Here is a 23,460-nt window from a genome sequence, read left to right as displayed (position 1 = left end):
CCCCAAAACAGCAGCAGGGAGCGTGGGGAGGCGAGGCTGAGCCCTGTGGTGGAGTGGGGGAAGCAGGGTGCCCCCCCATTACATGGAAGAGGCAGCAATGCGATGGGGGAGGAACAGGGTTGGGCCCAAAGCAACTGGGGTGGGGGGGAGAACAAAGTCAGGCCCCCGGGTGGGGCTGGGGGGAGTGGCCTGGCACTATAATGATGGGGGTGAGAGTGAGGATGAGGGGAGAGAGCCTGGCTGCAGGGCCTCTGTCCCCACCCCCCAGCAGTCAACAGAGCAGACAGCCAGGCAGTGGGGGGGGTCCAGCAGACCTGGGGGGGGTGGCAAACTAGGCCAGACACAAGGCTCTGTCCCCGGCTGCTCCCCCCCCATCATTCTTGACAGGCAATTGCCTACTATGCTATATAGTTCAAGTTTACCACGATGAAAAATCTCAAATAGCCTTAAGAAGTTAATGCAGTTTAAACTAGTGTGTTCCATTATTGTTAGAAAAACATATAATACAAGACTGACACACAGAATCCTAATCTTATTTATTATTTAGCTACTTTCAGAAACTCAACTTTACACTAGGACAGCATGTGTGTTATGTGTAGATGGACTTCACTGTAAAAGAAACAAGTATCGGGTTATTCAAGCACTCAATGATTTATAATGGCCATACTGCTCACTGCATATTTAGCCATAGCCATTTACCCCCAAAACCCTAATTTTGAAAAAAATCAATTTAAATTGTATAAAGTGTGAATATAATTTTACAGTTTCCATTAATATTTATTTTCCACATTAGTATAAATGTACTTAAATATGATAGGCCAGATTCATGCCTGGTGCAATTCCTTTAAGTTTTGTGGTACATGCACCAGAAGCAAATCTGATCTACTTTGTTTTAATGCATCGTACATATATTTTCTCAGGTATTTTCTTAAGGTTCATATAGTCCTTCTCTCCCATAAGCACACTGCAAATATTTTTTTCCCCAGTGGTGTAAACTGGGTTGCACTGATGAAGGAAGATGCACCCACACAACGTAATTTCCTTGAATTGATATAAGGCGGTGGGGGAATGGCAGCCTGGGAGCAGCCATCTGGACAATCCTGTTCTCAATGCAGTTGATATGCCAGGTGTGCCTGCCTTCCAGAGGAGGGGATCCAGATTTTTGCACTAACCAAGGGGAGATCCCCCTGGAGCTTGCAAAGATTCCCCTGTAGCAGCTGTGGAGTCTGGTATAAAGGGCAGGTAGAGCTGAGGCAAGTCATTGTCCTGGGGCTGTTTTATTATGATCTTTCAGACAGGCAGTGGGACAGCAGAAGTAATTTGGGGCTCTGGAAGCTCCCAGAGCCCCAAGTCTGAGACAAGCTTAATCAAGAGTTTGGGATGTTTTTGTATTTAGGACTAAGTTAGATTATGAAGAAAAACCCAACTTTAACAGATCATCAAGTCCACAACTCCATATCATGTTATGTTCTAGTCAAAGGCAAATCATCACTTTTAGTGGGGGTGTTGAATCTAGTATTTACTACCTCCACCAGTTAGGCAGACTCCCTTTACATAATTTATTTTCTTAGTTCTTTTAAAATTGAACAAAGTCTCTCTGACACAACTTAAGCCAAATATATGCACCGGATCTACACCTGGAAGGTTTGCTGGTACAGCAAAACTGAACGTTTGGTAGCACACCTACATCTTGACTAAGGTCTTTTGCTATGTCAGAACAGCTTCATGGATCCCACATAACACCCAGTCATACCTGTAACCTTTTGGCTTGGTGGACCAGATAAGGGGTGAGAAGTTTGTCTGTTTCAGCCCATAGACCCTGCATGCCAGGATCAGGCTCAAAGGGCCCCATGCCACCCCTGCCCACCTCATCAGTTATAATAAATAACCCCACTCCTGTGGGTCCTACTGATACTGATGTGCCAAAGGAGATGGGTGCCACCTTTATCTGACTTTATGACCCCGTGACTGTTTTCACTGAACTCTAAAGCAGCAGTGGATACAGAAAAAAATCCTGCTATGCAGGGGTGAAAAAGTATTAAGCCGCAACAGAATCTCTCTCCTCTCCGTCTCCTTCTTTAACAAGAAAACAGCCAGCAATGCTTTGGCTGCTAGACTTCACTGTAGGTGAAAGCCATACCTAAGAACAGAGCTGAGTCCACAAGATCTGCTGTAATACTCTGAAGAAAAAGGCTGGATAAAACTGGGAGCCAACGAATGTTGGACTACAGCTGAGGCACAAAGGAAAAAGAAAGTCCGACTGTCAGGTTTTTCCCAGGGGCCAAACCTGATTATTCCAGTCTCTAGACTGATGGGATACAGGAGAAAAAAACATTATAAAACCTAATTCTTGACATCTTTTTAAATGAAAGGCATTTTCCAGTATTATGGAAATGACATAAGGGAGTCACACCATAAAGTAATTAAGTATATTTTGGCTTAAGAGAAGTAAACATTTCTCTGAACTGTAAGAAAGGTAAATTCTGTGAAATAAAAGCAGCGTCACACTATTCCTTCTGCTGATTATTAACAATATAGAATCTTAATTAAAACAAAAAAAACAAAAAAAAAAATCAAAGCTACTGTTGCAACTTTATTTTTAGCATTGTATCTTTTAAATATGAAGAATTTAAAAGGTATTATCTGAGCAATTTGTTCATCCATGTATTCTAAAAGGGAAATGAACTCCCAGGTGGTCAATAGTTCAAATTTCATTTTTTTTTACATTTGTAGTAAAGAGTGAACAGACTGACAGCAATATGCCATTCATTTTCGTAAAGTTACAGTTAATACTCAGACCCCTGTTACCCACAAATTTAGCTATACAATCAAAGAGAGCTATTGAATTATTTATGACACCTGACACCATCAATTATACTAACATGTAAAAAGTCACCAAGCAGCCATTTAAAGAATAATAATGGACTTCTTGGTGACTTTTTGGAATGTTCTGCATCTGAAGAACTAAACTTTTTAATAAGTCTCTTTCTGCTTTCAATTTATTGTCATGAGGTAGTAAAATTAGCCATTATTTTTGACTGGCAAAAGTTAAAAAAATTAATACAAATACCTTTTTGGTTAAAAGTCATTTTTTCATATGACCTGGAAATGAATTTTCGTTTTGAAAAACTGTAGATACATTCTTGAACTGACAGCTGGGCAATTTTTTTTTTTTTAAATCAGCACTGCAAGGTTAGCTATAATGATTATCTTCTCAAAATGGTAAAAGCTTTGACCAGTAAAGGGCCTGAATACAGATGATAATTCTTGGCAGCCTACTGAATACATGTTCTGAAATACAGATCACTCGGAATATGTGACAGAAATGAAACACAGACATGAAATTAAGTTGTATGCCCTCTATATAAAGAGTTTTAGAAGTTATGCATATAGCTTACATGGAGTCTTATCAGTATCTAACAGGCACCAGACAGCTTTCATTATTATAGTAATAAAACACTGTTATTGTTGTGCAGATACATGGATAGAGACAAAAGAACCAAGAAAACACTGATTTGTAAAGCACAATCTGCAGCTGACTGAAGCATTTCTTAAAGTTGGCCAGTGACTTATTTTTAGGCAAATCCAGGTCTCTGCCTATAGCTACGAGGGCTCATGCAACGTAACTGTATGGAAATACGTAGGGATGAGGGAAAGTAAATGTTGTACATCCCCTAATGCATATCACGGGTCCCATTTGATTTAGAACAGTGTACATAAAAGAGTCAAGTGAGGTATGAGAAGGCCATGGGATCTGTTGGATTTTTAGTGGAAGGTGATGCATTAGGTAAGTTGGAACCAATCTTCATGGCCTGTGTCCACAAGTTAACTCTGTATTCTCCCAGAGTGCCACTCCTATAGTCTGTCCTTGCCAGGCATGCTGCATAGATTTCTGCCCTACCTGCAGCTATGTCTGACCTCAGCTCCCCCAGAAGTCAAGGAACTAGAATATGAAGACATATTTAAGAAAAAAGGTATAGCATTTCTCAGTACAATACATGGGGACGAATTATTCTGTATTAGTTATACTGCAATTAGCATACCAGGCTAATTAGTGTTAAAGTGGACATTCTATTTTGATTGTACTTCAGATAAATGTGTTATCCAGAATATAGCTTGAAGCAATTTAAATTTTGCAGTTAATCTATATATCTATCTTTTCCTGCAGCAAGTTGGTGAAGTACTAGCTACAAAAGTTCATACCCGCTTTTCCTTGCTTTATAACATATAGGTATGTGGCTTTATAAAAACATGCCCTTTAATTTTGAGGGATAGAGCAGGTGACATTACAACAGCCTGCATCTCTCATTAGCACTTTATCTGATGAATGGGTTCCATGACCGTAAGACCTAAACAGAGTTCTTACTTAAGCCTGTAATGATTTGGCAAGACTTATTTTCAAACAAAGACAAATTGGCATTGGAGAGGAGTCTTATTAAATGTATCCTCTGGAGTATGCTTCTATGAGTTTGACAGCAATATAAAAGCTATTTTCAAGAGCTTTTTACAAAAATCTTTGCTACTCACAAGAGGAAACATTAGGCTCTTCAGAGTGTGATAAAAACTGAGTAACCTCCTTTAAGTACCTCCACTAAAAGGAACAAGGCACATAAAATATGTTGCTTATCCAAAAAAACCAGGGTTTATTTGACTGCTCTCTACATGGCAAAAACTGGGGGGGGGGAGAAATCTATAAACAACAAGAACTTTAGAAAATGGTGCATGTTGTATGCACCACAAAATATGGTATCACTTAAATTTGAAAGTAAGAGTGCTATGAAAATGACAAAAAGTGTGTTCGAGTTGCTGATGTTGGCTATTAACCCCTCAAAACTGGAAAACCAAAACTGAGCACATGCTGATAAGAGATCATGAGATAAAACAATGCCCAACTGACCAGTGGCAAAACAAAAAACAAAAGACACACCAAAAAAAGATTACCCTTTAAACAAAACATTTTCAACTCATTTATTCCATTAAGTGCTTTAAAATGGCATTCTAAACAAAGCTGAAATACTTCATTTTGAAAACCAGATGTTGGTATTTGCAAAACCTCTTTCTTTTCCAGTTTTTCTTGCACTAATACTTCATTTTCTTGCAGATGGCAAGCCCTTACATATATCATGCACTTGATTTTGATGGGAAGCCTGAAGATCTTTCATCAAGGTAAATGGGAGCAGCCAAGAAGCCAAACCTGCTCCAGAGCCTCCTGCCAGCCCTATGCATAAGATGAGACCCACGGAGTGACAGGCCATGCCAGGTCCAGGGCCCCTGCTAAGTCAGACCCCACGCACTGGCTCCAGAGATGCATGCTGAGTCTAACCCTGTATGCCAAGTCTGAGACCACACACCAAGTCAGAAACACATCATGTGTCTTCAGAACCACCGTACAGGGTTGGACCTGGCATGTGGCTCCCCAGCCACAGCTGTACACAGCTCTGGACCTGGTGTGCGGTCCCAGACTCAGCATGGTGAATCAGACCTGGCTCATGGCTCTGGTACTAGTACATGGGGTCAGACCCAGCACGACAGAATGGTATACTAACCCTGCATGCCAACCCGATATAGTGTGCAGAGGGAGGGCAAAGTTGTGGTAGTGTTAGTTGTCATGGTACTGCCTTTCTTTTCCCCTCTCCACCAAACATCCAGACCCATGGGGATCCTTTTCCACTTGCATATCAACACCCCAGTTGTTCCCCTGCTAGTCTGGGGGTGGAAAGGTGCAGGTTATATGTGAGAAGATACAGTACTCTTTGCCAAAAATCTATCCAAATAATTTCAGCCTTCCAGAAACTGCATTCTTCAGTGGATTTATTATTTGCTGGAAAAAAAATACCCAGCTATATTTTAGGTCTTCTTAGAGGGTTCTGTACTGTTCTGAATCCCCCATGGATTTAAGAGTGATATTTTCCAGAAGACTCATCTCCAACAGGAGCAAATACGAAATCTGAAGAGGCAAAGGATGTCACGTCACGCATGGCATGCAACTGAATTTTTGATGTCTTAAAATCTAATTTTAAGTAGTTTACAGAGAGCTGCTAACCATTTTTATTAAGTTTTTCAGTCACTACTTTCAGAAACTGAATACCTCTTCAGTGACACTAAACCAGTATGTAGTGTTGCAATCCACAAGAACAAATTGTAGATTAAAATTTATTTCTGTCTAATACTAGCCCATTTTTGAATAATCTTTACCACTCATATAGGGGGAAGAAATTTCCTAAGCAGAATGAATCCTCAATATTATAAACTATGAATCAGACCAGTTTTCTATGAAGGAATTTATTAAATGAAGGAACTCCAGCAACCCTTTGCAGTTTATACAAACACTACTGATTGTGAGTGGATCGCTTCTTATACTTGAGGTTAAAATGTTTTTGCTTACACAGAACAGGAAACCTATTCTGAAGTGCTCTGTGTAGATTTAGCTTTTTAAAAAGGAGAATTAAAAAGTGCCAATATATGCAAAGGAGTCCAATCGCTTCCCACTGTAGAGAAAGACCATTCAGCAATATTTTTTTTTTTTTTATTACTTATCACCTCTCTCAAGTGGCTTGATATACAACTACAAACATTATAAAACAGCCAACAGATTTAAGTTTTGTTACTAAGATTATTAGTAATAAAGCTGCTTATTAACTGGAAGCCTACAAATTTGGAGATTCAGCAAAGTAAAATGTAATTACACAGTTCCCATTAAACAAGCTGATTGGCCTTAAAGCTCCTGGTTACACTACTAGTTTATTCATTCAATCTAGGGTGGAAGGTGCAAACTGTGTCATTATAAACAGAAAAATACTGGGCATCCCTCCTGCTACTTTTAGTTCAACTTCTGGCTTCACTAGGCTATTTTCACTCACATGCTGCAAATACAATAAAAATAATGTACGTATTCTCCCCATGGTACAGTAAGGAGTATAAATGGTATTCAACCGAGCTACAAAGAAAATAAAGCACAGGATAGATGTACACATCAGCCAATACAGTCAGGATTTTAACTGCAGATCAGTTGTTTGTTCTTCACAAAAGAACACGAAAATATTTTTAAGGCTCAGGCTGTTGCTCACATAATGTTCATGGGGGGAGGAGAGGGGGAAAGCAAGAAAAAAAGGGACAAGTAGGGAGAGGTGCTGGGGAAAAGAAAACAGGTTTTTGTTTTCATTCTTTAAAAATTCACATCAAATAAAAGGGTTCCTCAGCTTATGTAAATTCTGTCTACACTCCAGAAATGCCCTATACTATAACATTAAGATTCCACCTAAGTCACTGAAACAGGTAAACCCTCATAAGGGTTTCAGAAAGAAAAAAAAAAAAAAAAAATCACATGCATTAGTGCTCATTCCTCAAACATCCTTATTATTAGTTAGCAATTCTATTTCTGGCCTTTCCAATTTTCCTTTAGACAGCAAGGAAAAACACTCAGAAAAACATGCAACTGACATGCAAACCTGGACTGTTAAACTAAACGTGCTATTTAACCATTTCCAATTAAGCTACTGTAGAAGACTGCACAAATCTTTAAGGCAAATTTTAAGAATGAATTGCATTTGTTCAAGAAATAAAGATAATAATATTTGCCCTTTCAAAGATGAACTATAAATTAAACTTTTTCCCACCCCACTGACTGCATGAGCTTTTAATATTTACTTATATCTACAAGTTCACAAGCAGCTAACCACCTTTCTTGAGAAAGCAGCAAGCAAGCAGAATCTTAAATGAAGTATAATTGCACAGTTTTTAATAGACATGAAGAGGAACATTATGACACCAGATATTATTTTCTTTCACACATATTTAAGGATATCAAGATACTTAAGATTTTTAGTTAAGCCAAAGTAGTTGAAAGCATGCACTGAACAGGCAATAGCACAGTCCTATGAATTAGAATTTTTGGACCATTATGGATAAACAGCAAAAGGATCTGGAGGTCAAATGATTTTTTTTCTAGTTATTATTATTATTATTACTAAAACAACAGACTATTTATCCCTGTCTCTCTCATTTAGTAATGTCTTCTCCTAATTTATTGAATCAGGATTGCCATTTCCAACTCCATTTCTTCCTTTAAATATGAGCAGGAGTGGGGTTGCTCAATTTTCAGAAGCTGTTCCTTTGTAACTATTGTAAGAAGAATGCTGAGGGAGTTACCAAAACACTCCGGTTTTCAGAATAGGCTTCTCCTCCCGGGCTCCACCTTTTCACAGTATTGCACATTTTCATAAAGCACACTCCAAACCGTTTGGTACAAACTACCAGATGGCATTCATTATACCTCTACAACACAATCAATTATGCAAGCAAAACTTTCATTACTTCTTTATAGTATCTCAGCATAAATGGCTACTAAAATTAGACACTACCAGTGCTCATTATGGTAAGAAAAATGTAAGTATGCATTTAAGTACTCATATGAATAATCCAACTAGAGCACTTCTATAGTTGGGCAGTCTCATATCACTGTGGTACTGCGTTATTTACTAATCATCTCTGCATGTTTTCTCTTTGAAACATTGTTCTAATGCTGAGCTATTACAAATAAACTGTGTAGAGTTGATTATGCTGCTACACTAACAATTACAGATTGGCCCCTCTCCATTTTATTTGTTAAAAACTTCATTAGTCATGTGTAAAAACTACTAATGCACACAGACATTATGAAAACCTCACAACTACACACAACGTGCTGAAGAGTAAAAATAAACATCTAACATTTGTCCTTTTTGACTACATGAGTTTTAAAAGGCACATTATATAACAGAAAATTAAATTAACAATAAATGGATTATTATAAATCACTAATTGGCATCCTACAAAAGTAATAATGCAAATATGATTTTGACAGTGAGCAATGGATGAGTGCAGGATATTCCCTCCTTGTTAAATGAACTACCAAAACCATGGTCACATCAGTGATTTGTTTTTACTTTTAAGTCAATCTTTGAAATCTAACAATTCTACAATTGTAATATTTGCATATTACCAGCAAGTACAATTGACCACATTCACACTAGGTAGTATATACTTGAATCAACTAGAATGTGCTACGTTTTCTAGTAGCAGCAAAAAGTGATGAAATAAACCTCTTACGTGAATAAGGGAAAAATCATTACAGTTCCGTGAAAGAGAAATATCATCATGCGCAGCTAAATTCAGCTCCTGCCACATCAAAATAAATTAACAATTCTCAATGCTAAGAAAGATCCCTGCAGCATTACAATTTTCAAATGGAGAAAAAAGAAAAATCCTCCAGGGTGGCAGCAGGTGGAACAAAGCTGACACATCCTATTAGATTAAAATATTTTGAAGAAAGGAAGAGCTATTTCTTTATGGTAAAAGTTTTAATTTTGAAGCCCTTCAGGGATATACAGCATCTTTAAGCTGAGGGCTACCCATTCCGAATGACAAAATACCATAGTGGCACTCAATTATTTTGGCTATGCAACATCTAGAAGTCCCTAGTCGTACCTCGTCCTCCAAAAGGTTTTGCAGACACCTCAGACATGGGAAGTCAACCTGTTATGGAGTATATTTTCATTTATGGCAAAATTTGCTACTTCTTAGAATCATAGAAGTAGGGTCAGAAGGGACCTTTATAGATCTTCAAGTCTGACCCCCTGCCAGGGCAGGAGAAAAAACCGGGCTCAAATGATCCCAGCTACATAGGCATTTGTTTTTTACTGTTTTGCTATGTATACAACCATTTATGATATACTGTTTTAATGGTAAAAAAGTGTGGTCCTGGGAATAAAGTACTTTTACAATGAATGTGTAAAACAATACAAAATAACCAAAAATGAATTTGCCAATCCTAGCATGAATTATAAGAGTCATTAATAGGTCAGTGAGGTTCTCTTAAAGTGTGAGACGGAAGTAATGTACAATGCAATAACAAAACCACTAAAAGCAGCCACTAGTTTGTGCTGACATTAAAGGAACGTAAGTTTAAATTGTAAATCTTTGGGTCCACACTGGGAGAACCACATTCTATGTAGCAGGGAAGGTTCAGCATGTTAATATTACTGCAGTGTACATGAATGATACATATACACAGTGATGATGAGTTCCCTTTCAAGTACAATGAATAAATAAAACAAAAATAATTTTGGCCATCTATTTACCATAGTATTTAGAAGAACTTCATACTTTCTGAATAACAATTATCTTCCTCAGCTGAACAGAGCATAGGACTGGCAGCCTGTGCTTCACTTCTCAAAGTGACAATTAACCTTGATATCAGTCTGAAAAGTGTTCTGTACTGGCAGCAGTATAAAACCATCATTATCATCTAAATCATAAAAATTCCACTGAAATTGAGATGGGGTGTCATCCCTCAGCTATTTGTATTTTAATAAGGAGCAAAGAAGGTTGTTACAGAACGTCTTAAATACAGCATTATACAACTATTGTATTATAGCGTTGTGTGGCAGTACATGGATCTGACTACCTGGAACTGTACTATACATGTACAAAAGCACTGAAAAGCATTTGTATTTTATTATATCTATAACATGAGAAAGAGAGAGATGCTTTTCAGTGTTTTTGCTATACATGTTAGTTCTGCTATATTACAGTGCCCTGGGAAATACTGATCACAGCATTCAAATCCCAGATTCCAATTTGATTGATAGTGCAATGTTTTAAATGGAAATGCAATTTTCAGGTTGATCACATCTCTTCACGACAGCCGTGTCCATAAGATAGACCCGTTTCTCTACGTCTGTCCTACTCAGGACTATCTGATTTTGTTGCTTGAATATTGGAGTTTTTAATTCAGCACCTTGAAGTTTGGTTCACAATGTATTCAAAAAAAGGGTTAAGAAAGCTGCACCAAATATGTACTGTTTAAATTCCACAGGATATAGCTGATTTTTTTTCTGAGAAGATAGGCAAGCACACAGGCCAGGAAAGAAAAATTGAGCCATCTTCTCTAAAAATTTCCCACCTTGAAACCTGCAATGACAAGCAACTGCGGAAATGTTTACAACCATTTTGATATGGCGTTTCATTTTTGTAAAATGTGCATCTTGTGTCAAAATGTTTTACTGTTTCTGCTACTACGAACAGGACATTCCTGTGAATAAGATGTGGCAATGAAGAAAGCCCTCCTTGAGAAATATGCTCGCAAAGTGACAGGTCTTATTTTATTTGCAACAAAACAAAAATAAATGAGACAAAGCTAATTATGTTATTCATAGCTAGCTACTTCCTTTAAGCCAGGGACCCTACATTAGTGCTCCAAGATAGGGAGAAAGAACATATAAGAACCTGCTTTTCCCATACAGGGGCCATAAATAAGGTAGCTTGAGAACATAATTGTTGCTCTGTGCTGGCATCAAGGATAGCTGTAGTCTCTAAATAAGAGGCAGAAGGAGCCATGGCCAACTTCTAAAGCAAAGAGACAAAGTGTCCTACCTAAAACAACAGTACACACTGCTCTTTTCCTGGTATAGTGTACACTCAAAGAGCAGTTTTGAACAAATGAGTCAGAATTCCTCCTGACAGCTTCTACTAGAAGAAAATGCTCCCGAAACACTCTAGCATCAGTTGGTGCTAAAACTTTAAGTAATGCTTAAAAGGTTAGCTGTCATTCACTTTACTCTGCTCATTGTAATAAGCTCATTGGGAGTAGCCATGTATTCAACATAGACATCAGGCTTTGAAAATACTAATGCCTGTCAATTTTAGTTTGATCAATTCAAAATTTATAGGACCAAAAAATCGACCTAATTAACTCTAGTAATTCAAGTGTTCCCCGGCAACATTTAACAAACGCTACACACTGTTACAAACTTTCAAGTTAATATATTAACGCAATGATGCCACCCTGCAGACTAAAACTGTGTTAAGACAACAGTGAGGCGAGTGCATTGCAAAACTGCTCGGGGGGGCTATAATTATAAACCACTTACTGTTTTCCTTAAAATATGAACAGACAACAAGGCACAGTTAAAGCAGTCATGTAACCTTAACTGTGCCCTCTAATGTCAGGTACATAAATTTGTTATTATGTAGCTCATGCCTAGAAGGACTAAAACCAGAAAGGCACCCAAACTTCCTTTGGAATCAGAGACTGAAATCAATGGGAGTTTCAGGTGCTAATATTTTGGGGATCTGACCCTAACGATTGTTGTATTGATTCACATTATCTGAGTAAGCAGTCCTACACATCCAGCCAGACATTTATCCAAACACTCCCATACGTGAACCAAACCTTTCTGATTTATATACGAAGTTCTATAACAGTGTTATGATAGGAAAGTGTTGAGTTTGAGAGAGTTAACAGTGTTTCCAGATGATAAACTTGTCTGAATTCTTCTTAAAAGGATGCGTCTAAATTTTGATTTGATGGCATTTGTTTTCAAAAATAAATAAATAATAATAATAAAAATAAATAAATAAATCACTACAGTACTTCGAATTGCTCCAATGAAAAGTATAGTGAAGCCACTACCAGAAGAAGCCAGTCTCCATTTTGACAGATAGCAGCCTGAAAGAAAATAGCTCCTACTGAACGTAAGAGAAGGCAAATGTTTTGAAAGAAGGCAACCCTCTGACATTTTTCACTAAAGAACATTCTTCATCCTCTGCTAATAAATGGACAAAGTACCCACTGCTCCTTAAATATGTATTTGAAAGGACCCTACCTATTATGGTAGTTCCATTCAAGAGCTGCCTCTGAAAATTTGCAGAAAAGACAAGGTATAAACTGAGATAACCCAGAACTAAGAAATTGATGGCAAATTCCACATTACTTCAAAGATCTATACAAATTAACTTAAATACAGGAATGGATTTACTTGTGAAATCAAATATGTATTTGGTACTCAAAAGAACAAGTGATATAAATTCTAATGTTCATGCATAAAAGTAGCTAGATTCCCCAATGTAAAGAGCAAGACTTCTTAGTCTTATCTATGGAGCCATGATATGGAGCCTCAATAATATATACAGTATTAAAGGTCAAATAGTGGAAAGGAAACAAGTTATCATTCCTCTGGAGCCCTCACTAGACACAGTACACATTTCAAGTTAATAGTGCATCTGTACATGACAGATATTCAATGATGCATTTCCACATAGAATTCTACCCTGCCCACCCATGCCACGTGCATTAAAAACAGAAAGAATTAATTCACTACTTTTAGTATTAATCAGAAGAAACTTCAAGTTTCTGGCATAAATTTCTTTGACTACAGTATAAGGAATAAGTATATAATGCCATGCCACACAAACATGAGCTGCCATATGCGCTGCACTGCTAAGTATGGTTTCTATTAAGCCAGTACACAGTAACTGGACCCTTGCCAAGCAACATGGAAGTGTTTAAAAACCCTGTTTAACCCAATTCCACAGCTTTGAAACAAAAATAAATTCAAGTGCTGCAAGAATTGTTAAAGTGAAAAATTAAAGGCAAGTAAACAAGTGAAAAAAACAAATTGTAAGAGTAAGTGAAAACAAAGATTATTTCAAGTTATCTTAATTGTAACTAGCAACATTTGGCATGTGTTATGATACGATTCAAAGCTGAAGTCAGTTAGATACCCCAAAAAGCTTGCAACAAACTGTATATGTGTAACTGCAGAATAAGTTTTACTGCACATAAAAATGCACAAGGAACGTGTGAAAATTGGTTTCATGTTGTTGCCAAGATGCTGTGAAGTATGCATCTTTATTAGTTTATGAAGCTTTGTAAACTGCTCATAAACCCAGAATTTTCACATAGGAATCCACAATGTTAAAAAGTATTCTGACTTGTTGTAACTGAGTTCTTTGCAACAGAAGAACTGCACTATTCTATTTCTGTAGTCCTACACACACACACACACACACACACACACACACACACACACACACACACACACACACACACACACACACTAAAAAGAGTAAAAACTAAGATAGCATTTTCTGATGGGTGTCTTGAGTCTATGAAGAGGTGTCTGAAGTCTAGAAAAGGCTGAGAACCATTGGTGTAGGGGGAGGGCTTTAAACAACCCTTTATCAAGTTCCCCTCCAAAACTTATCCTCCTAAAAGTTTTATGTACTTTTATTTCAAATTGCACCTCTTGGATGGTAAGTTTTTGTTTGTTTGTTTTAAAAGATGTGGGAATGACCAGATAACTATTTTTAAGTTAAAAATGATTATCTAGTTTCTTTAAATTAAGGAAATATTTTAAGTTTCCTAATGACTCCACAGAAAGCCACCAAGTTTGTTTTGTTTGCCCTGCTAGCAAGTACTGACTGTTTATTTAACTTACTTATTTCAGGATTTTTCTTAAAAGGGAGGTAATGAGTGAATTACAGATGATACAGAAAAAGCATAACATGCAATCTACAAGCAGGAAGACAGCAGTACATATAGAAGGTGCTGGAAATCCAGGGATAAAGTACTTGGTGAGAAAGAAAAAAAAGTAGTCTTCCGAAATTCTTAGCCAGAAAGCAAAGGGAAAGTAGACTGCCTTGTCTGAGACTAAACAAAGACAACATACTTTTACTTATGGTCTTACTGGACCCAGATGGCAATGGGTCACACATCAGGAGTACCTGCTTTATTTGGCACATTTCCATCCCCTTTATTTCAAGAAACGTCTGCTATCTCTTCCCTGTTGCCAGGGGGAATAGGTACAATTTTTGAGCCCCCATTACCCTTTTTCATAGTAGCAATTGATTTCTTTTCTTCTTTTAAACCTGCAGCCAGTCTGTGGGCTGGCTCTGGTATGATTTGATCCAGTGCACAGGGCTGGCCTAGCAATGCTATATGCAGCATGCTGCCTGTGCTGGCTCCATGCCGTGTGCAGCATGGCATGGATCAGCCTGACCATGGGACTTGTGTTGCCTGTGGCTGCCTGGACCCAGCACCACAGGCACTGCTGGCAGCCCAGGGGACCAGCACAGAACGCTTGCTACATGAAGCATTAAACTGACCCTACTTATTGGCTCTGAGGCCAGCCTGGATTGGTCCCTAGGCCATCTGTGCAAAGTGAAACCAGCGTGCAGGGCCAGATAGCAGGGCACAGCAAGCAGCACATGCCCCATGTCAGGCCCCTGTACCACGTGTAGCATACCCTGGTCCCACTCCAGGGCTTGTGCTACCTGCAGAATGGAGGCTGGACCCAGCTGTAACAGTAGGTTCAGCTTCATGCCACAGGCAGCACAAACCCCAAAGTGGGGCCTGCGCATGCTGCATGTAGCACATGGGCTGGACCTGGTATCCTGTGCAGCACAGGGGGCCAGCACACAGTGTGCACGACATGCTGTGCCCTGCCAGACCAGCCCCAAGTGCTGGCTCTGGCACAGCTCAACCTGGACTAACCCTGGAGCTAGCATGCAAGTGCAGGAACCACATGCAGCACATGCACAGGGCTAGTGCAGTATTTGCATGCAGCATGTGCCCTGGACTGATCCCATGCCATGCGCAATGTCAGGTTCAGCCCATGCCCCACACAGGCTTCTGCATGTTGTATCATACAACAGGTTGTACAACACCCCCATTTTCAACAGTCAGATTAAAACACAAAAGAACAGTATGCCAATCGAGACGGAGCATATTTAGTATTTACACTAAAAATAAACAAAGGTATTTGAAGAAAAATTGTTTAAACCAATTAACCTTTAACTTTGCACTGCAGCTAAATGCTTTATACCTTAAATCAGTAAGTAGCCCCCAAAGAAGTTTGGGGCCACAGGAAGTTTTGCTTTCCAGACCTGGATTTTCAGCTCAACAGGGAGAGCGAAGCATGTTGCTGCCTGCAGTACATTACTTTCTCAGTTTTATTTAGAGCTCCATGAAGATGCCTTTATATTAGGGCAATGCTGTCATAGACTGTTTAAAACTAAAATGAAAACAAAACAAAACTACCCCTCACACACACACACCAGCTAAAGGTATTAAAGAGAGTATATTTAGTAACTAATTTGACACTTCTTACCCAAGATACTTTAAAGTAATAAGCCTGAGCTAACAGCCAGTCATAAAAAAAGGCAAACTTAAATGATAATAATATGTACTCTACCTACTATTGTAGGATATAATCCCAATGTGATTCTTTATCATAGAGGAAAAAGGAGGGGGGAAGCATTAGTAATGGGAAATTAGATAGTTTTATCACTCTTTACCTTATGATTAAATAACCATATTTAAATCTATGATGCAAGGCAGACATTGAAAAAAATACCCCATCAACTTGAGGGTGCTCTGCCTTAATATGGCCCTGATTAGATGTAGCTGATTGCAACACATTCTTAAAGGCCTGGCTAAAAGAAATTATAGTCTTCTGAGTTGTACTTTCTTCAAGAAAAATTGGCTACAGAGCAGGGTAAGCCTATCTAGACAGAAGATAGGGTGAAATATAGAGGGGAACCCACCTCTCCCAGATAGATCCATAGCACAAAGCCATGAAGCTATTCTAGTAAATATATTAATTTAAGAATAAAAAAAGTTGTTTTAGTCTTCTTTGAATCAATCAGATTTCCTTACTTGGTCTAGTTTTCATCTTCCATATACACCAGCACCACTAATAATAGATAATTTCATACTTGCAGCAATTCCCCTTTATACTGTAAGTCAAGTTATCAAAATTCTTAATATCACCTTCCTTTTAAATAAAAATATAGACCAATCTTTAGGAAAAGAAAGGATTTCCTGCTATATACTCAAACTGCTATATAAAAAGATGTAGGGAACTCAGTGGTTTCTGGTTTGTAACCATCTGAAGGAATCATGATGGAGCAAATGATTTAATGCTACTAAATCCACTCAGTAAATACACACTAAGTGAAGCATGAGGGCATCTCGCTGGACCAGCAAAATTAGGCCGTTTGGGGTTGAATAAAGCTCATATGAACAAGAAACCACACCTCACATTAATGAACATTAGAATAATGTGATACCTCTATACTTACATGCAAAAAAGGACACAGAACTCCATACCCTCTAGCCTTGTCTTCCCATGTGGTCCAGAGTACTTCCTTATGGTAATGGGTAAAGCATATTGGCTGCTGACAGACTAGAAAAAACACACCAAACAAACAATTCTACACTTTACAGAAAGAGGCAGCATGATACTTCTACCAGCTTCAGTGTCTATACAGATCATGAAGTTCAGCAGGGCTTTTTGGTGCTCTTATCTAAAGCTGATTCAATCAGCTATTAAATAAAAGAAACAAAAAAGCCTCAATGAAGCACCCAATATACACAGACCTTGGGCAAGCCAGGTCAAACTAATGTGATGCCTCTTTTGGTTATGCTGTCAGCTCAGCACAGGGACACGCTGAGTTCAAAGTAAAGCGCAGGGTCTTGGGGGGGTGGGGGGCGGTATGTCTAAGCAGCCACTACGTCCTCTCCTCCAGTTATACACAACCTGTTAGCACTCCAGAGCATCCTGCCCTACATAGGTGCCAGGGGAAAGGGAAACTGAGCTTCAGATGGAGGTCACTGGCCTCTTACCCTACACCTGCGTTCCACCTCAGTTCTAAGAGACAAGAATTAAATAAAAGGTGCCAGCTGAAGTAACTTAAAAGCTGATTTCTAGAAAGAAGTATCTGCCCCCTTATGTTATAATAAGATACAAAGGTCTGGAATTAGATATCTAATCTTAGATATCTAACTGATGTTTATTTGCTTATGTTGGCACTAGCAGACAAGCCCAAAAGTAAGAGCACCAGAACACATACTTGTTCTCCCTCACCTTTCTGCCTATCTAGAAGCTCTTCCATCTTATTCTGCATCTCTCTAACATAAAGAAGACTTCAGCTACCAATTATTTTTCCAGAGGGTTGTTTGGCAGGTGGCTGGTTCCTGCACCTGAAATAATAGGACACAATACATCTGCTGATTTTGTTTTCTCATAAAAAAGGGGATGCAAGAATCAATGCATCACCACAACAGTGGGTTAAAAAGGGTTATAACCAAATTATTTTGAAGAAAGAGGCAGATAGTTTATTCAATAAATTGCATAATATTTTAAAGACTGCTTACCCATTAAAAGATCAACCACAATTGCTGTTGGGAATTTAAAAAAAACAGGAAAAGATAAGAGTAAAATGTGGAGGCATGGTGGCGGCACCAGTACTACAGAACATCATAAGAGGACTCAGTAGGATGAAGAAAGACATGGGACTAATAGGATAGTAAAATTCTGAAGAGTAGTTTCAAATAATGGTCTACACAGACAGGTGCCTAGTCACTTTGTGCTGGCTCTCCTCTTTATTTCCAGCTGCTATAGTCACACTGAAAGAAGCTAAAAATACATTAAACACTTTCCTAATAATATTTTTTCTACATAAACAATTGCTCTTGTTTCCATACACATGGTATCAGTTGCCAGTGGGAGGAAAGGTAGTTTAAGTTACTGAGAATGTGAGGGGTATATTCCACACAACATGTTATTTTTACTAAGATGGGATATAAACTGCAGACAAGTTTGAAGAGTATTTAAGTTCCCAAAAGCCCATAAATTGTTACATTTCAGATTTTTAATCTTAAATATGAAGTATACAAAGTTGGAATAGGAAGCCTGCTTAGATTGTTTCAAGATTTACTATATCCAATATTTCTAGTAATTAAGACATTTTGCTAATTTGAGAAAAACAAAAAGCACCCCCCCCGCGACACACGAATAATACCACAAGGGTGAAGGTCTCTATAATTTAGTTATTTTTCCCCAAAAGTCTTTACTGGAATTCTAGAAGACTAAATACTTTCAAAACACGAAGACCTGTATTTCCTGTTTTCTTCCTGCAGGTCTTTCCTCAATATGAATGCATGTTCCATATAAAGATCAAGGAGAGAGAAAATGCAGGCCAAAAAACAAACAAAACAAAAACAAAACACCAAAGATGTTCAGTTCTTGCTATTGGCAATGAAATACACCAGACATACATCTTCATGACAGTCCTCTGATGATAGTAGCGATTATACTTTTTCTGCCTAACTTGGCTTCTGTTACTACTGTGACCTACAATATATTATCCACACATGCACACAGGGCATAATTCACAACTCAGTGGGAGTCTATTGGCCTAAACTAGATCCCATTGCTTATAAAATACACTAATTCCTAGTAAAGCAGGCAACTTAGACTTGACACAATAGTAAACCTACTTTTACAACCAAGTATATCAAAATATTGAGGATCGTCGAAATCCATGGCTTATTCATCTGACATGTATATTCACAAAGGTTATTTTTACTTGCATCTCACCAGCACAACTTTCTGACATTGAAACAAGTTTTGCCTAAAGACTGGTGAATAAGGCACCAACCGTATACCAAAAATTCAAATAAAACATTTTAATTAAGCCTGCATACAAGTAGGTAAACAACACAAAAAACAATAAAATTTCCGAGAGTACATTTCCAAAATTCAGAGGCCATAACATCTCTCATATTGTAATATTTCAGTTTTGAGAGGAAGTTTCTGTATTCCTTTGGAATTAAAGCTATGTTAAATCTCTAACTTATTTAAGTCACAAATCTATATGCCCAAAACTACCAGGTCTCTCGGTTTCTAGTAAAAAATGTTTCAAATTACGAAGAGGTGATAGTTTGCCAAATACGAGGGGGCATAAGTGGGTCACACTCACCCACCTTCCTTATTAAGGCCAGTCAGCGCAGGGTCCAAGGTTTCCAGACAGTTTCTCTTACAAGGGACAGCCTTTCCCCCATGGTAAAAGAAAAACAGCAAGCCAAGCATACGTGCAAACACAAACAACTAAACCACCAACCCTAAACCTTGAAGTCTTTTTTTCCAAACCTTAGGAGGAGCACGACAGGCTTTGTGTTTCTCCCCGAGCACAACCACCTCCTCTCTTCTTTCCTGTGCTCGCTGCTCCTGAAGCTCTGAACTCCCCCTCTAGCTCTACCCTAATTTCCTGATCATCTCTTGCAGCCGTTCCCAGCTGGGTAGACTCTGAACTGCTTGCTACCTGCAGCCCGTTCTCACACTGAACACCTCCTTACAGTATGTGTCAGCAACATATATGGTCACCTTGTTTTGGAAAAACTAGCATATTTTCTTTGTGAAGAATAAGTGTTGTACAAGTTCAAATAACTTGAAATTTGTAAATAACAAAGAAGCAACCTTAGTCTCAGTTTCAACTCTTAAAGGAGACGCTATATCCTAGGATGCAGCTAAGGGACACTACTGTTTTAGATGCACAGGGTTTTTTTCTAGTTAAGATAAGCCCAAAGTCCTTATCTTTTGTGGTCAAAGGCCCTGGAGAATCTTCTGCCTCATGATTCCACCAAGTCTTCACTAGACTGTAATTTGGGCATGTTTCCGTACTTATTACGTACCTAGCTAGACAGCCTATTTGAACTCTACCATTTTACTCCACAATCAGACACAAATGCAGCTATGGAGGTGAACCATCCACATTACCTATAAACCTGTGATGTCTTGTATATATAAAATTCCAGCTAGTGGGAGGGAAAACAACAGAAAACCAAAACAAAACAATGAGTTATCCTCAGGGGGACTGGGACTGAGCCTAAAATTAGTATAAGTCATTTGTGTTTGAAAAAAAGCACTCATTTGTATCGAAAAAGAAATTGTATTGTTCATTTATATATATAAAGTGCATTCCACAAAACCAAGCTGACTCTCTGTAAAAGAGGATTCAGGCTAATAAATTGTAATACAGTACCTATCTTTCTTCACTATATTGAGAAATCATGCCTGGCTGGTATATTTATTTTGTAATGTGCAACTATAATAGAAAATAAATGAGGTTTAAAAGAGCACACTGCTTAGACTATGTCAACATAGCATAAAAGTAAATGAAGTGACTCCTTATAGATTATTTGCTCATAGTAAAATTACTAATGGTTATCTATCAAGATCACGCCATGTAATAATTCTGTACCTTAAAGGAAGCACATTCAGTTAAGTATAATTTATTCATTATATATCTTGCAAGGCACTTCATTGCTACCTTGTCATGTCAGAATAATTCAGAGAACAATAAATCTCCAGATCAGACCTTTGTTAATATATATATAAAATGGCCTAAAACAAGTTTCCGCTAAGCCCACTAGTAACCAGTTTACTCTTTCTATAAGAAAAAGAGCAAATAGAAGTTCCTAGTGTATTAAGATGATTCCTTTTATTATAAAGGGGCAGGAATTCAGATAAAAACAAATGATGCTGCTCTGAAGAGCTGTAAGATTTTTAGACTCAGTTCAAAGAGTTCTTGAGGTATGTATTCTTCTACAGACTAGAGTTTTATATTCATCTCAGCAAATCAATCTACTAATAGGCATCAGTCATCAATGCCTAAGTAAAGATCTGCCGTTTGAAACAGCTTTGATGTGATTGAATACTCTCACACAGTCATAAGTATGACAGAACAGCTTAGCTATTAAAATGTTTTATCTAGCAAGGAGCTGTTCATCCTAATTGACTGAAATACTCTTTGAACACTATTATTGCAAGGCCACATCACCATTTAGTGTTTTAGTATATAGTTACCCAAGTTACATCCCGAAACCCAGCACAAAACATTATTAAAACTTTCTCTCTCTCTCACACACATGCACACACACACTTTTGTTAAGAGACCAGAACAATAAAGCTATCATTTTCATTACCAGTTGTTTAGTAGATCTGATACTGAAGTGTACTGAAATTCATTAAAAAAAAAGAAAAATCAGCTACTTCTATCAGTCGGTCCTTCATTTTACTTCACTATACAATGAATCCTATCAACCACGTGCAATACTTGATATCAGCTGGCAGAACTGGGTGGGAGCTATTCATCTGCATTCAGCCTGACCTCCCATTGTGAGAGGTCTATTTCAGGGCCTCCTTTAAGTACTGCTGCACAACACTGGCATAATACCAACAACGACCATATGTCAAGTTGACAGATTAGAATTTTGAAACAGCCATCTGAAAACTCTTGCCTGAACCTGAACTTCAGCGTAGCAGGGTTCTTTTTCCTTATGTCATTACTCTTTTCAAAGCAAGTTTAACACACCATAAGTAAACATAACTGACAGAAAAGCAAAGCATGAAGTCATAAAAAGAATTTCTGATAACAGACTCCACTTCATTAAGCTTCCTCTGAATGTCATAACTGATGACCAGAAATAAAATCACAACAAACCAAAGCCAACATTTGTACTTTTCACATTTTTCTTTTTCCAATAAGCTAGCAATTAGCAATCAAAAAGGAGCCAAAAGCACTAGCAAAAATGCCACCTGAAGAAGCAGCAGCATTCAAAAAGCGAAGTCTATTCCAACCACACATCTAGTCTAATAAAAGATAACACCCACAAGCAGTCCAATAAAATACATCACCCACAAAAATCCTCACTTGGAATATGTATATTATTTGTATATATTCTAGAATCGTAAACAAAATGCTACTGATCTCACTTTTTCTATGTTGACAGATTTCATCTTTTATCCTGAATGTCCCAGCATATCTAACATTGCATTGCTTTATTTTTAGCTAACCTATCCTTACTCACCATCCTTGTAAATTATTTTACATTAAATCATTGTAGACAAACAGCAGTATCTACCACTATGTTGATATCACCAAACTGAATGAGCTGCTGAAATGTACCTCAGGCCTCCTATGTAATTTCAAGAAATATTCCAAATTAATAAAATCCATGTCAACTTACCTACAGTTTGGAGGAGGGTCTAATGTAATTTCTGCAAGTTCTTTCTGAATTCTTAAGAGAAAAAGAAACAAAAGTTATATGGACAGTACTTTTCTTTTAATGCATTTCCTCCAACTTTATGAAAAATTTCTACTGAAGTCAGTATTAAGAAATATACCTAATTCTCATCTATAATGGAAATTTGATGCAATAAGGTTTCATGAAACTACCTGAAGTATTTGACAAGTAAGACTCCAATGTTCCTTTAAAAAGAAATGTAATAATAATTTTTAAAAAGCACAGTGAATTAAGGGAAAATGCACTAATTTCTGCATGGACGGACACAGCCCTTAATATAGCTGAACACAACCAAATGTTGGTAACAATTTGTGGTGCACACATTCACTCCAGCAAGACCGTATTAAATATTATCACCAATAATATTTTGTCAAATGGACAGTGCATATATAAGTCTCACATAAAACACCTTATACTACATTTCCTATGGAAATACAAGAGATATTGTCTTCCTGACCAAGAGTATAGAAAAATATAGGCTCTAGAAAGAAAAAAAATAGAGGCCTACATTTTAGGAAATGAAACCTTTCCAAAAAAATCTATTGAACATCATCTCTTCACACTGGAGGAGGTGGAAATCGGATTATCTGTTCAGGTGCTTAATTCTGAATTTAAGAAATTGTGCCTTAGGGGGCAATCAGCAGTTACTCAACTGGCAAGACCTCCCAACCTGCATATATGTTAAGACTTCCATAGATAGTTTCATAGTTTCTAGGGTCGGAAGGGACCTGAGCAGATCATCTAGTCCGACCCCCTGCCATGGCAGGAAA

The 23,460-nt window shown here is 37.9% G+C and overlaps 1 protein-coding gene across 1 annotated transcript in view; it reads right to left on the bottom strand.

The window, feature by feature from the left end:
* Positions 1 to 23,460, bottom strand: part of LOC109291676 (ubiquitin-conjugating enzyme E2 E2) — a 423,489-nt gene that overhangs the window by 379,375 nt on the left and 20,654 nt on the right. Inside the window, exon 3 of the mRNA XM_019508753.1 lies at positions 22,634 to 22,684. Within this exon, the coding sequence (XP_019364298.1) occupies positions 22,634 to 22,684 (51 nt within the window). The remainder of the gene's footprint in view (positions 1 to 22,633; positions 22,685 to 23,460) is intronic.

Source organism: Gavialis gangeticus, unplaced genomic scaffold (assembly GCF_001723915.1).
Source record: "Gavialis gangeticus isolate Ggan-Ray unplaced genomic scaffold, GavGan_comp1, whole genome shotgun sequence".
NCBI classification, from domain to species: domain Eukaryota; kingdom Metazoa; phylum Chordata; order Crocodylia; family Gavialidae; genus Gavialis; species Gavialis gangeticus.
The sequence above is the reverse complement of the archived record's forward strand: the minus strand, read 5'-3'. Positions and strand labels throughout refer to the sequence as shown.